Source organism: Xenopus laevis, chromosome 5L (assembly GCF_017654675.1).
Source record: "Xenopus laevis strain J_2021 chromosome 5L, Xenopus_laevis_v10.1, whole genome shotgun sequence".
NCBI classification, from domain to species: domain Eukaryota; kingdom Metazoa; phylum Chordata; class Amphibia; order Anura; family Pipidae; genus Xenopus; species Xenopus laevis.
The window spans coordinates 98,240,651-98,254,878 of record NC_054379.1 but is presented as its reverse complement, the minus strand read 5'-3'; the positions used below and the strand labels follow the sequence as shown (position 1 = coordinate 98,254,878).

Sequence of the window (14,228 nt, the reverse complement as noted above, 5' to 3'; positions counted from 1 at the left end):
CAACCCTTTTGAAATAACAATTCATAAGCAAAGCTAGATGCTAAGGCAGCCTTAATAGTAATGTCCAGTTCTGTAGTGGCTTCCAGCCCACTGTGAAAGTGAAACTTTGCAAATGTTTTTACAACTCAGCTATTAAGGGGGTTACTTATCAATGATCGAGTTTGTGAGGTTTTTTTTAATAGAAAAAAAAACTCGAATGAATGTAATCAGGGGAAAAACTCAAATACTCAAATTCATTGAGTTATTCGCAAAAAAAAACTTGAATAGCTCAACTTGATCAAGTCTTTGAGAGCAAATCACAGAAAAAAACCCCCCCAAAAATTATGAAAGCTAAAAACATCTTCAAATGGTTCAAGGGGCCATTGACTTCTACATAACCTTGACAGGTTTTAACTGGAGTATTTTCAGATTCCAGCTTTTGCACCTTCGGGGCATATTAAAGGGCCCATTTACTTCGTTTAAGTGAAGGAATAGAGGAAAAATAGTTTGAATTTCGAATGTTTTTTTTGGCTACTTCGACCATCGAATGGGCTACTTCGACCTTCGACTACGACTAAAAATCGTTCGACTATTCGACCATTCGATAGTCGAAGTACTGTCTCTTTAAAAAAATTCTTCGACCCCCTAGTTCGCCACCTAAAACCTACCGAGACCAATGTCAGCCTATGGGGAAGGTCCCCATAGGCTTCCTAACAATTTTCTGATCGAAGGAATATCCTTCGATCATGGATTAAAATCCTTCGAATCGCTCGATTATTCCTTTGATCATTCGATCGTAGGAATACCGCAAAATCCTTCAACTTCGATATTCGAAGTCGAAGGATTTTACTTAGACGGTTGAATTAACCCTCGATATTCGACCCTAGGTAAATCTGCCCCTAAATGTCGAACAATTTCTGAAAAAAATCTTAGTTTGTACTGAAACTACCCTTGAAATTTTTTTTCTAAAAAAAAAACTGCACCTTTGATAATTAACCCCCTAAATGTATATGGCTCACCTTAGACCAATACTGTTTTTGTAAATGCCACCACTAAATTCAAAGTCCGTAATCCTAGGAGTACTGATGGCAATTGTTTTCTTTTGCTGCCAACATTAATTCCATGAGTGATGTCCAGTAAACTTCACCGGAACATAACGGTGAAATTCCGTTTTCAGTAATGCTTTTTATAGCATGCTGTAGTTTTATATGGTTTTCATATGAAAACATGTAGCAGTTTCTAGGGATCATTTATCAACACAGGTGCTAAATTGCATAAGTGCAGTAACAATCAATCAGCAATTAGTTTTGATCAGAGATCTACCGATTTAAAATTAATAACAAAGATGTTCTTCATTGCTAAAAGTAGCTGCACTAATACAGTTAAGCGCCTTCTTTAGTAAATTTGCCCTTCTGCCTTTTGGACTTTTTATTTAATATTTTGACTTCTTGCTTTCATGTAGGTTTACAGATTTTATCTTATGCTGTTTTCCATCTCGTAAACCTCATAAAGGTCACAACCAGTCAAATCAACCATAGAGGGTAAAATTACATTTTGGCAGGTATACTGATCTCTCTGTGATTCCGCCAATCATTAATTAGGTTTCTTATTAGCAAAAATGTGTACGCTGTGTATTCTAGAAAAATTAAAATGAGCTTTATACTGGATGTTATAAGATAATTAAATTCAGAACCAATTAAGCCAATGTTGGTGTATTTCGTCCTCTAGTATGCTTAACTTGATTAAAATGGTAAATCCGTTTTTTTGTAATTAAAGCTAGGGAAGCTAGGAAGCCCTGTTCATGAGATAAAAATCGAATAAAAACAGTGACAATGACTAGTAATTTCTTCTTAATTTGTATCATATATATATATATATATATATATATATATATATATATATATATATATATATATATACCAAACAAGGAAAAGTTGTGCTCACCACTAATTTTTAAAACCATTAGGCAGGGGTGCAATGAGGCTGTGACCACAAAATACCATATATATATATATATATATATATATATATATATATATATATATATATATATATATATATATATATATATATATATATATATATTTACATAGTACTTTACAGATATTATTGATCAATTATTTCAGCCTATATCCCAGAGAAGCTTACAATTTAAGGTCAATCAGTACCTAGATTGAAATTTATTTTAAAACAGCACTACTACCAATTACTTTAAACTTTCCTAACACCTAGTTGGAATCTGCTTGGAATATGTTAAATCTGTTTGGCTATTGATTGTATTATAGCATGTAGGTGATCAATAGTCTAATAGACTGAATGGCTCTCCCATCTCATCTGTTCATTGGATGGTGCTGGTCATGACCAAAGGAGCTGCCTTATTGAACAGTGATCTGCTAATTTGGCTGGGACAGATGGGCAGATCTGCTTTATACTGTATACTCATTTTTAGTAACTCAGTTATCCATGTTGATATATATTTTAAATCTATTTTAAATAAAACCCATCAGAATTTTATTGAACACCATAAGAGACATATTGCTGTAAAACATCTGCATTTAATGAAACTGCGCAAGTTGGAACAGACAGAGCAATTTCAAGATACCAGTGTTAAGATACATTGTAATTTTTCTCCCACCTGCCTAGAATTTTTCTTACTGAATTTTTTTAGAATATATTTTTAGAAGTGCATAGGCTTTTGTAAAAACTATACTTTTTTGTGGGGGAGGTATTTCTGTGAACAACAACGAGTGCCCCAAGAAAATTGTAAAAGAAAGACCCCCTCAATATATGCCAATAATAAGGCAGACAGCGAAAAACTGTCTTCTAAAGTAGACATAATCCCAGGTCTGCTACCCTTGACCAGAAAAATGAAAAGTACAAGATGCCAAAAGAATAATCATGCTTTAGAGCTCTACCAGCTGGGTTTTCTGAATCTTTGGGATTCTTCTGTCTGTAGAAAGTAATGTCTGCTGGTGGGCCTTGGTGGAATGCCCCTTTTGCCCATTTATTATAAAAGCCCTGGAAACATATGCAGCACAAGAGACCAAGAAGCATCCAGAAGCATCCAGGGTAGCAAATAGTAAAAGTTCTGACCCAAACTGACTCCCCGTGTTTTAAGCACATTTTTTTGTTTAGGGTTGCCACATTTTCTGAGGGGTAAAATGCTGGCCTTCCTACTGTATATATTTATCTTTTTCCCCTATTGATAACATTGGCATCAAGAATCATTACCGACCAACCCTATTTGTGATGGGGAGTCTCATGTTTTTGTAACCTATCATAATAACCTGTGTCAATAATATTTAAAACGTATATAGCTTATACAGTGATATATATATATATATAGATATATAACAAACAAGGGAAAGTTGTGCTCACCACTAGTTTTTAAAATCATTAGGCGGGGGTGCAATGAGGGTGTGACCACAAAATACATATAGACTAATACAAGAGTCCTCTGCACTCAACCCATTATCAATATATTTAAGACAGAGACATTTTGTGCATACTGCTACTGAAAAATGCCTTACCCTTTAAACAAAACAGGGATTGTTTGTCCATATATTGCAATATATTTAAGCTGGCCAACTACGTCAAAGTCATCCCATATCTGGCCAGTCCTATGCTCAATTTTCATCTGATTCATTAAGAATTCTATGGTTTCATTATACATTTTATAAAAGGGACGAATACGTTTTACCTGCAACTTACTAGCTGCTTTCGAAAGTAAAACTCCCAAACTTGGCTGCCCTTTTATTAGACACCAGTGGGATCACCTGACTATAGTTGGAGGGGGTGGGAGCTACAACGGGTAAGGCATTTTTCAGTAGCAGTATGCACAAAATGTCTCTGTCTTAAATATATTGATAATGGGTTGAGTGCAGAGGACTCTTGTATTTGTCTATATGTATTTTGTGGTCACAGCCTCATTGCACCCCCGCCTAATGATTTTAAAAACTAGTGGTGAGCACAACTTTCCCTTGTTTGTTATAGTTCTACAAGAGCAGTGACCAGCTCCATGTTGTAGCTCCCACCCCCTCCAACTATAGTCAGGTGATCCCACTGGTGTCTAATAAAAGGGCAGCCAAGTTTGGGAGTTTTACTTTCGAAAGCAGCTAGTAAGTTGCAGGTAAAACGTATTCGTCCCTTTTATAAAATGTATAATGAAACCATAGAATTCTTAATGAATCAGATGAAAATTGAGCATAGGACTGGCCAGATATGGGATGACTTTGACGTAGTTGGCCAGCTTAAATATATTGCAATATATGGACAAACAATCCCTGTTTTGTTTAAAGGGTAAGGCATTTTTCAGTAGCAGTATGCACAAAATGTCTCTGTCTTAAATATATTGATAATGGGTTGAGTGCAGAGGACTCTTGTATTTGTCTATATATATAGATATATATATATATTTTTATATATATATATATATATAGATATATCTATATAGATATATATATATATATATATATATATATATATATATATATATATATATATAGTATATATAGTATAAAATTGGAAGTATAAAATTTAAAACGTATCTAGCTTATACAGTGATATATATATATATATAGATATATATATATATATTTATATATATATATATCTATATATATATATCTATATATATATATCTATATAGATATATATATATATATATATTATTAAATCAATCAGTCAGTTAGAAATTATTTTTTCATCAAGCAAGGAAATATTCTGTAATCAAGTTCATAATTCAGCTGACAATCCAATACATATTAAAATGTTTTGGAAGTATAAACTTTGAATGGAATAAGAGAATCTTAATAAATTGTACATAATTATTTATTAAAGTCTGAATTACTATATAATCCAAATTTTTAGGGGGGGGGGAAACGTATTATACCCTTAGGATGGAAAAAGTCTGAATCCGAAAATCCGGCATCTCAGACCTTATCGAGGTTGTATATAAGTCAATGTGAGAGGTCCCTATCCTATTTGGAAGTTTCTGTAGTCGGCACTGGAATTAATCAGAAAATCTGACTACTTCGGACTTTTCCGGCAAAAAATTCAAAAAAATTCAGGCTTTTCGGGAAATATCCCGAAAAAAAATGGGGCGATTCGGGAAAAAACTTGTACGATTAAGATTTTTGCTAAATTTCTTTCATATTTGTCCCTGATCCAATTAAATTGGGATGTCATGAATGGAAAAGAATTAGGAAAAAAAAACAATTTGCATTTGGCTTAATATTGCTATTGCAAATTTTAATTGTGCATAGCACATTTATTAAGACTTTATAAAGGTGGTATAAATAATTTCCAGGTTTGCAAAAGGCATATTAATTCTGAGCAAAATTATTTGCACAGAAGCATCATTTTTTCTCATTATATATATTTTTCTTATCTGCAAAAGAGATAAATATGGGAAATCTTTTCATCTTATATCAGTGTGTCTGTGGGAGGAGCAGAGTTTAGTAAACTGAGTGCAAAGCACAATGTTGTAGCACACAAAACATTGTTTAATTACAGGTAGACATACAGTGTGCTTCTAGCAGGCTCTAAGTTTTGCCCCCACACCTTAGTATTTTCATACCAGTATCCATTTAATATTCAACTTTCCAATACCATTGGGTGTATTTAATGTTTAAATGATTAAAAATCATTTAAACTTTATATAAACCCAATGGGATTGTTAGCCCATCAATACAGATAAATTATATGTTAGTTGGGATCAAGTAGAAGGTATTATTTTGTTATTAGAGAGAGAAATGGAATGTGTTTTAAAATTGTGAAGTATTTATAGTTTATGGGATTTGATCGTCTGTAGGAGACTACCTTTCCTGAATCCTATACATGTAATAGATACAAATGTACACACTGCTTTACCTGTATTTCCATCTGTATAGGATCATGATCAACAAATATAAACATGAGAATGTGATATTTCTCTTATTTTTGTTGTTAACATAATAATGTATGTCTCGTTTTTTGTACCTGCAGGACAACCCACCAGTAAACAACCCATGGGACAGTTTCAAAAATACGGAATATCAACATTATACAACAATAAATGTATTAGATTCAGAAGCAAAAGATACTTTAGAACTTAGACCCTCTGAATGGGAAAAGTGTCTGAATTTGCCTTTAGATGTTCAAGAAGGCGACTTTCAAACAGAAGTTTAATATAACCAACAAACTGAACAAAAAAGACAGCAAGTCATTGCACTGACACGTGAGAGACGTTGGAAACCTGACATCTGGACTTTTGTGACTACTTCATGTCAGGTTCTTCATGTGCCAAATGTCGGTGTTTTTTTTTTTTCTGTTTTGTTTTTCTTTAATTTTTTTTTTTCGTTTTTTTTCCTTGTCTTCTCTCACTAGAAAATCTAGTGCAGAACCAGGTGTACAAATCTTACCATCCTGTGTTGTAAGTACCTGTGGAATGGATTTGTAAGGTAATCTTTATAGATCAACCTCAGACAACAATTCATGTTGTAACAGCTTCACTTGGTTTAGTTTTCAAAAAACTTCACCATGAAGCACAATGTATATATGCAGTTTTTAAAGTTTATAACAGTCCGTTCGGCCATTACTACACTTTTTACTTTATAATATAAAAAAAAAGCAAAATCTTTTGTCATTAAATGAATGTTTGTTGAGCTACATTCTTCATTGCTTTAAATGCAATAAAGTAATAATCTCACTTTTATATGAATAATATATTTCACATCTTTATTATTGCAGTTTTCTCTGGAAAGCTCAATGGTGGCTCTCCCTGCTGCAGCTCTGTATAAAATATTTAAAATGTTGTATGGTGTAAATAAACTTTTGTCTACATCTCGGCTTCTGATGTCTTCTATAAAACCCAATGACTGTGACAGCCTTGACTGTCACAGATAGATATATATTCATTAAACTGGCTATTACATTCTGAAATATTGCTTCATGCTCGGTAGTTTCATTCTTAAACATATCTGAATACTTCTCACAGCTTGATCAGACTCCAGCACAGAATAAGATAAGGCTTTTATTTGTTTGCTCCAAATGACCCCCAGTGGGAGACAATCTAACGGAATGAATATAAGGAGATTCTAAGAGTTCATACACTCTAGCTACCAATAGTTAAAGCATCAAATCAATATTTCTACTTACCCTACTGTGGAACCAGAAGGAAAAAAAACCAAAAAAAAAACCCAACATTGCTGAAATTGTCAATCATATATATAACTTGTAATAAATAATGCCAGGATTTTGCAGTGTAATTTTTTTTATCAAAATATGTACAGTGATATCCTCATCATATTTTAGGAGATATTGTTATGGTATAGCCCCAATCAAATCAAATTTGTGTCACCTACTTTCCATTAACTAAATAATCTTGCTAGATCACTGTAATGATCAGCTGATATCCAATAACAATCAAGTACTATTTGTACAGAAAATGAAGCATCAGATGACAGTATAATATATATAATTTAAAGAGAAAGGCATTCAAAATATTTTTTTACATCATTTTCACTGAAGAAAAATCTCCTTAAAGGTGAAGAAAATCCTTTGCTAGTTCCTTGCCATAACCTTAACTTCCTTGCAAGTTGCCCATGCCCTAACCTTAAATGGAACAGTACATCATTAAGAATCATATATAAAAATAAACTACAATAAAAGGTACTGCACTATGTAAGTGTCAACCTACCATAAGACTACAATCACAAAAATTGTAGACAGTTAAACCCTTCACTCTTAAATATTAAATATTAAAACATACAACACAAATATTACAACAGGCACCATTAAAATCAGCGCACACCAAAACTTGCTACAGGCTCGGGTGCCCATGCCCTGAACCTCTTGCTTGGTTTAAGTTGAAGTCAATTTTTATGAAACATGCAGGTCACTCACCCATCCCAATCTCTGGTCTGGATGCAGTGCCTGAAACTGCAGCAAGGGAAGTAGTCTGTCAGACAAGCACTCAGGGACCTTCAGGCAGCAGTAACTACTGTGCCATAAGCAGATAAAGCCAGCTTCCCAAGATAATAGCTTTGATCCTATTGGATTGTAAACAATCTGCTTGTACCCGGTAGCAGGGATTCCCTATCAATTTCCTGCATTTCCCTGCACTCTGCAGGGTTCTTGCTTGATAACCTCTGTCAGAAAATGTAAGTTCTCCTTGGTAATAGACTCTCATTACTTGCAATTCGCTTAACCTTGAGCATCTAACTGAAGGGAATAGATTGTACCTGTGATCAGGGATGGAAGCTGTCTACATGAAGGTAACTGTTTGTAGCCATAGGTTTGTGATAGAGATCAGTTTGCAATTTTTTTCCCTTTAATATTTTTCCAACTATAAATTCAACTGCTTCTGTAGAAGAAGCCCAGGTAAATTTAAAATGTGCGTGACAATTATTCATTCAGTCATAATACTCAATAAAGTCCTTTAGCTGTTCTTCAGACCCAGTCCATTTAATAAAACAATCATCTACTGTATGTAGCACCCGCACCAGTGAATATACTCAGTATAGGCGGGACTGCTCCACAAGGTGAGAACTTTGCCTCAGGTGACAGTAAGTGGGAAGTTACCTGGGCCGCAGAAAATAGAACCAAATTTCCTATTTTTAAAATGTCTCTTTATATGATGTATTATACTGTCATCAGATGCTTGATATCTGTACAAATAATACTTTATTGTTATTGGATATCAGTTGATCATCACAGCATTCTCTGAAATTACTGGCTAAGGGGAGTGGACTATTATCCTTACCAATGGAGAGGACCACAGCCTTATTATATATGTGGATGGTGCTGTCGGTTAGCAAAATAACGAACATCCGCCGAAAGAAATGGCCAATGACATTATGTACACTTTTGTAACTTAGATTTTTATTGGGTTTTAACATGTTCCATCACATAATAAAACAGTTCTAATGCACAAAGCGCAGAGATAATCAAACATCAAATTTCACATCAATAGGAGATAGACCTGAGTGACATAGAATAAAAAAACAATAGAGATCCGCATCATTATAGCAGAGAGGCCATGAGATTATGTCATGTTCACTGCACATTTTGTAAGCTTACGTGATTAAAAAATCGTGATGTTGAATCACCCGTAGTCCCACACCCTCACAATCCAGACTCAGTCTCCTAATGAAAAACAAAATTATACACCCTAGATCCAGCTGTAGTCACCTAATCTTGCTGGGAGAGGATAGTATCTATCATCGCTATACTTACAGCCTTACCATAACCCATGCAGGAAAATGGAATTTCTATTTCCGAGAGATATAATAATCCCACTTAGACCAAGTTTTTTCATGTAAAGGCATCTTCCCTTTACATTTAGAGGTCATTTCCTCCATCAATTTCATATCACGTAAACGAGTTATTACCTCTCCTAATGTTGGGGGTATTATGTACACTTTTGCATATGACATCAGACACAAAAATATGCAAATGGCACATTTGGGGAGGTAGTGGCTTGTAACTATTTGTGCTTGAACTGTTTGGGGATTCACTTATGACAAAAACTGCAGGAAACCCTTGAAACGTTTGGGTTTTTTGTATGGCGCAAATAATTACTTGAAGGTACTTTTAGTACAATGCAGTAAGTTGTACGGTAAGTGTATATCCTTTTGTACTTTTTTCTTCTGGATATTATTAATCCTGAGTCATGTGAACCCAAGAAGGAATGCACTAACCGAAAATGCGTGAGATGTTCCTGCAAAATCCTGAGTGTATTGAATCCTATTTAATCTTTAAAAATGTTAAAGCTTCCACAAGATCTTTCTTCCTTATAACAATTCAGACAAAATATTAGCACATAAAAAGAGTTTTAGATTATAATCCCATACACAAAACGGGTCTGCAAAGTACTTTTTGCAACCTCCAGGCAATGTTTTTACTTTAAGACTCTCTTGAAATGACATCCGTAACAATTAAATAGATTGTTGTGTGATCATTCGTGATGGAAGTGGGTCCTACTAATCATTGTCAGTAATGCCATTGCAATAACTCTTCCTATGAGAAAATACTGATGTTTACACCAAGACTGAATATGATGTGAAAATGTAATGCTTCACATACAAATAGTTGCATTGATTTATATTATCTTGGGAGTCTTTATAGTATAGTATTTAATGGTTTTGTGACTTTTGACAATAGAAATAGACAAACCATAGAAGACTGTATATCTAGAGTAGAAAGTATTATAAAGTGCCTTGCTAGACAAATATTGTCCTGCTTTTTTATCTCTGTCAGTAGTGTAACTTGGTAGTGTTGGCCCCCCACCAAAAAATCTACTGAGGGGACCCACGTGAACTGTCCTCCGTCCTTGAACCCACACCGCACTTCCTGAGCCCACACTGCATCATTATTTCAAAGGTGAAAGAAGTGTCAGGGATGAGAATTATGATACAGCAGACCCTGCGGTCCCCCTATTGCATGTTCCCCCCACGACCATTACGTCTCTGTAACTGACTTCCTTGGTGGACGTACAAAACCATAGCATTATATATCTTGATGATAATACATAGTCCTCAATGGTGCAAAAATATTTATATGGAAGTGTGCTTGATCGTTATACCAAAAAGAAGTAAGTGTGCTTCTAATCTCCTAGTAGTCATTCTGTATTGGCCCTCTTCATAGATGTTGCCTTCCTTTTATTTTTAATTATTAACAGCTTTACCACCTTTAGGATGCTTCTTTAAGTAATATTTTCCACTAAAGTTACTCTATGGGCTATTTTCCAGTAATCCAAACTTTAAAACTCCTTCCGGCGAATTTTTTTTTAAACCTTTATAACTTACTGGAGGTGTTTCATGCAGGCCATGCTACAAACAAAATGTCTTCTTGTACTCAAATTCAAATGAAACATAGGTACACTTCACTCAATGCTTCTGCAAAAATTGAAAAGTGCTTCTTTATTTTAGTGAGATCCCAGCAAACGTTTCGGGGACATGCCCCTTCATCAAATGCTACTTACAAAATGTGCAAAAGAAATTTTTTAAAGGAAGGTCAATTACAAGCCACACCGTCTGTATTTAAAAAAGTGACATCATCAAATTGGTTGACATTAGCATAAAACAGTTTTAAATTCAAAAGATACATAGTGCCTTAATAAGGTGATTATTCAATACTATTAAAAGTCCTTTGGTGCTCATAGTCCATATAATCATGTTATCCCTTTTGTGATAAAACTGTAAAAAAGTATATACAATTTAAAAGTCAAGAAATTATTACAATCTCAATTTTACGAAATCAGGCACAATACATACTCTCCCATCAATAGAAGCAAGAATAACCTAAATCCTCATTTAATCCCATTGGAGCTAGTGTATTCAATTTCTCAATCCACAGGACCTCTTGCTGTAACAATATTCTATCATGATCACCGCCTCTAATGGGGAATCTAACTACCTGGAGTACCAGCCATCTTAGTTGTTTACTATTATGTCCATGAGTTTTAAAATGTCTGCTTACTGGAGTAACATATTTCATTTTGTCCAAATCACAGTTATCAATCAACCTTTAATGTTCTCCAATACGTACTCTGAACTGTCTCTTTGTTTTCCCAACATATGCTTTGCCGCATGGGCACTTTAGCATATATATAACGCCCACAGTTGTACATGTGGCAATATCTTTCAAATCAATCTCATACCTTTCGAGGGATGGTTACATTTATTACCCTTTATAATGCTGTATGAGCCCTTTTGTGGTGTACCAAAAAATGTAGGTTTTGTGGGCGTTATATATATATGCTAAAGTGCCCATGCGGTAAAGCATATGTTGGGAAAACAAAGAGACAGATCAGAGTACGTATTGGAGAACATTAAAGGTCGATTGATAACTGTGATTTGGACAAAATGAAATATCTTACTCCAGTAAGCAGACATTTTAAAACCCATGGACATAATAGTAAACAACTAAGATGGCTGGTACTCCAGGTAGTTAAATTCCCCATTAGAGGCGGTGATCATGATAGAATAGTGTTACAGCAAGAGGTCCTGTGGATTGAGAAATTGAATACACTAGCTCCAATGGGATTAAATGAGGATTTAAATTATTCTTGCTTCTATTGATGGGAGATTTTGTAAAATTGAGATTGTAATAATTTCTTGAGTTTTAAATTGTATATACTTTTTTACAGTTTTATCACAAAGGGATAACATGATTATATGGACTATGAGCACAAAGGGACTTTTAATAGTATTGAATAATCACCTTATTAAGGTACTATGTATCTTTTGAATTTAAAACTGTCTTATGCTAATGTCAGCCAATTTGATGATGACACTTTTTTAATTACTGAAGGTGTTGCTTGTAATTGACTTTCCTTTAAATACTGTATATACTAGAGTACAAGCCGAGTTTTTCAGAATCCAAAATGTGCTGAAAAAGTCTACCTCGGCTTATACTCGAGTCAGTGGGCAGTAGCTAAGATTGCAGTCACTTTTAATCATTCCTATACCAACAGTTTGCTTGGGGAGAGACTGCAATATCACACAACGCCCTCTGTTGGTTATATGAAAGAATAACAGTGCGCCCTCTGTTGGTTATATGAAAGATATTAACAGTAGTGATGAGCCAGATTTTTGGCAAGTTCTGCTTCAAAAATGATGCCGAATAGACTCCAGTGGGAGAAAAAAATGTGGAATGTCAAAAAAAATTTACGTGCATCCAGAAAAAGCAAAAGTCAGGGTTTTTTTTTGAGGAAAACTCAATTCAAATTAAATTTGTATTCAATTCAAGTTTTTGGGTTGGGACTATTAGATCAAATTTTAGACGTTTTAATTTTTTCATAAATAACATACCATTCGAATTGTGAATAAGATCGAATTTATTATAGTCTAAAAAATTCCCATTACTGTAAAATTCAATCTTTGATTAAAAAAACCCTTAACTAATTTCTTTCTTTCTGTTTCATAATTGTGAGGTATGAGTTCTTTAACTGTTTAATTATTTGAGGTCTGTTTGGTAATCTGCAACTTTTCCAGCTATAAATCACTTTATATTCTCTATAAAGAATAATCTTTGGTATATTAAAATATAACGAAAAATTTTTTTTAAATTATTGGGTTTTTTTTTTACAATTGTTGATTTTCTGACAATGAGCAAAAACACTTTATCCTGTGGCAGATTTTTGTGCAGCAATCTCTTTTAATATCAGTGACTGCTGTGAAAAACCATTGCAGCTAGCCATTTTGTAAAATGCTATGCTATGGGATAGATTATTGTGTTTGTAATCTTTCCTGTGAAAGGATAAATGCATAGGAGCATATATACTTATAGGTATATGGTATGATATATGGGTTTATTTTCACCAAAATTTAAAATTCACAACAGCATCACCAGTGTACTAAAGGAGAGTTTGGCAAATGAAGTTCACAAATTTCTAATTTCTTCATTTCCACGCTTGCAAAATACCATTATAAAGATAAAGAAGCCACTTTTACATCATCTCCTCCATGATAGTATCTCACATGTGTTATTTCTTTATGTGAGAATAAATGACAAGAGGAATGTTTCCACAATAAGGTCACAACGGCGTACTTATGATTTTAAGTAAATAGGCGATGTAACATTATTAAAGGGCATGTAAAGGCAAAAAAATAAAATCCCATTTTTACTTTCTTTAATGAAAAAGAAATCTATCTCCAATATACTTTAATTAAAAAATGTGTACCATTTTTATAAGAAACCTGACTGTATGCAGTGCAATTCTTCCTTCATTTACTGCGGTGGATATGAATTGTCAGACGGTCTCTAACTGCTGAGCAGGAAAACAATCATACTTATGAACAGCAGGGGGAGCCCCAGCCTTACTTCCCAGCCACGCAGAACTCAAGCAACTTTGTTTATGACGATTCCTAAGCAGCCCAGACCACACTGAGCATGTGCACAGTCTTAGTCTTGCAAATTTGTTTAACAAAGTTACAAGATGGTGACCCCCTCTAGCCAACTTTGAAAGCATAAATTATTTGTTTGATTAGGCTTGTGGTGCAGTAAGTTCATGTTTATATTTAGTATACAAAATACAGCATTTCTAGCTTTATTCTATTTTAGACTTTACATGCCCTTTAAGAAAATAAGTTGGCCATATTGTGACTTCTGTTTCTGAAGCTCCATGCTGATCTTCCCTCTCTTGTCTTGAGTGTGTGACCATAGTAAGGACCATGATGAATCATCTTGCTGTGGCTCGGTCTTGCCTGTCACTCCTTTGACGTCTATACAGCCCTCGCACCTGCTGGCGGCTTCCTGAGTGTGCG

The 14,228-nt window shown here is 34.3% G+C and overlaps 1 protein-coding gene across 5 annotated transcripts in view; it reads left to right on the top strand.

Annotated features, from left to right (window-relative positions):
* Window positions 1-6,801, top strand: part of LOC108716926 (adhesion G protein-coupled receptor B3) — a 490,100-nt gene extending 483,299 nt beyond the window's left edge. For all 5 annotated transcript variants that reach the window (XM_018263507.2, XM_041563155.1, XM_041563156.1 and 2 more), the window contains one exon: window positions 5,965-6,801. In XM_018263507.2, the coding sequence (XP_018118996.2) occupies window positions 5,965-6,147 (183 nt within the window). In that variant the 3' untranslated portion in view covers window positions 6,148-6,801. The remainder of the gene's footprint in view (window positions 1-5,964) is intronic.
* The last annotated feature ends 7,427 nt before the right edge of the window (window positions 6,802-14,228 follow it).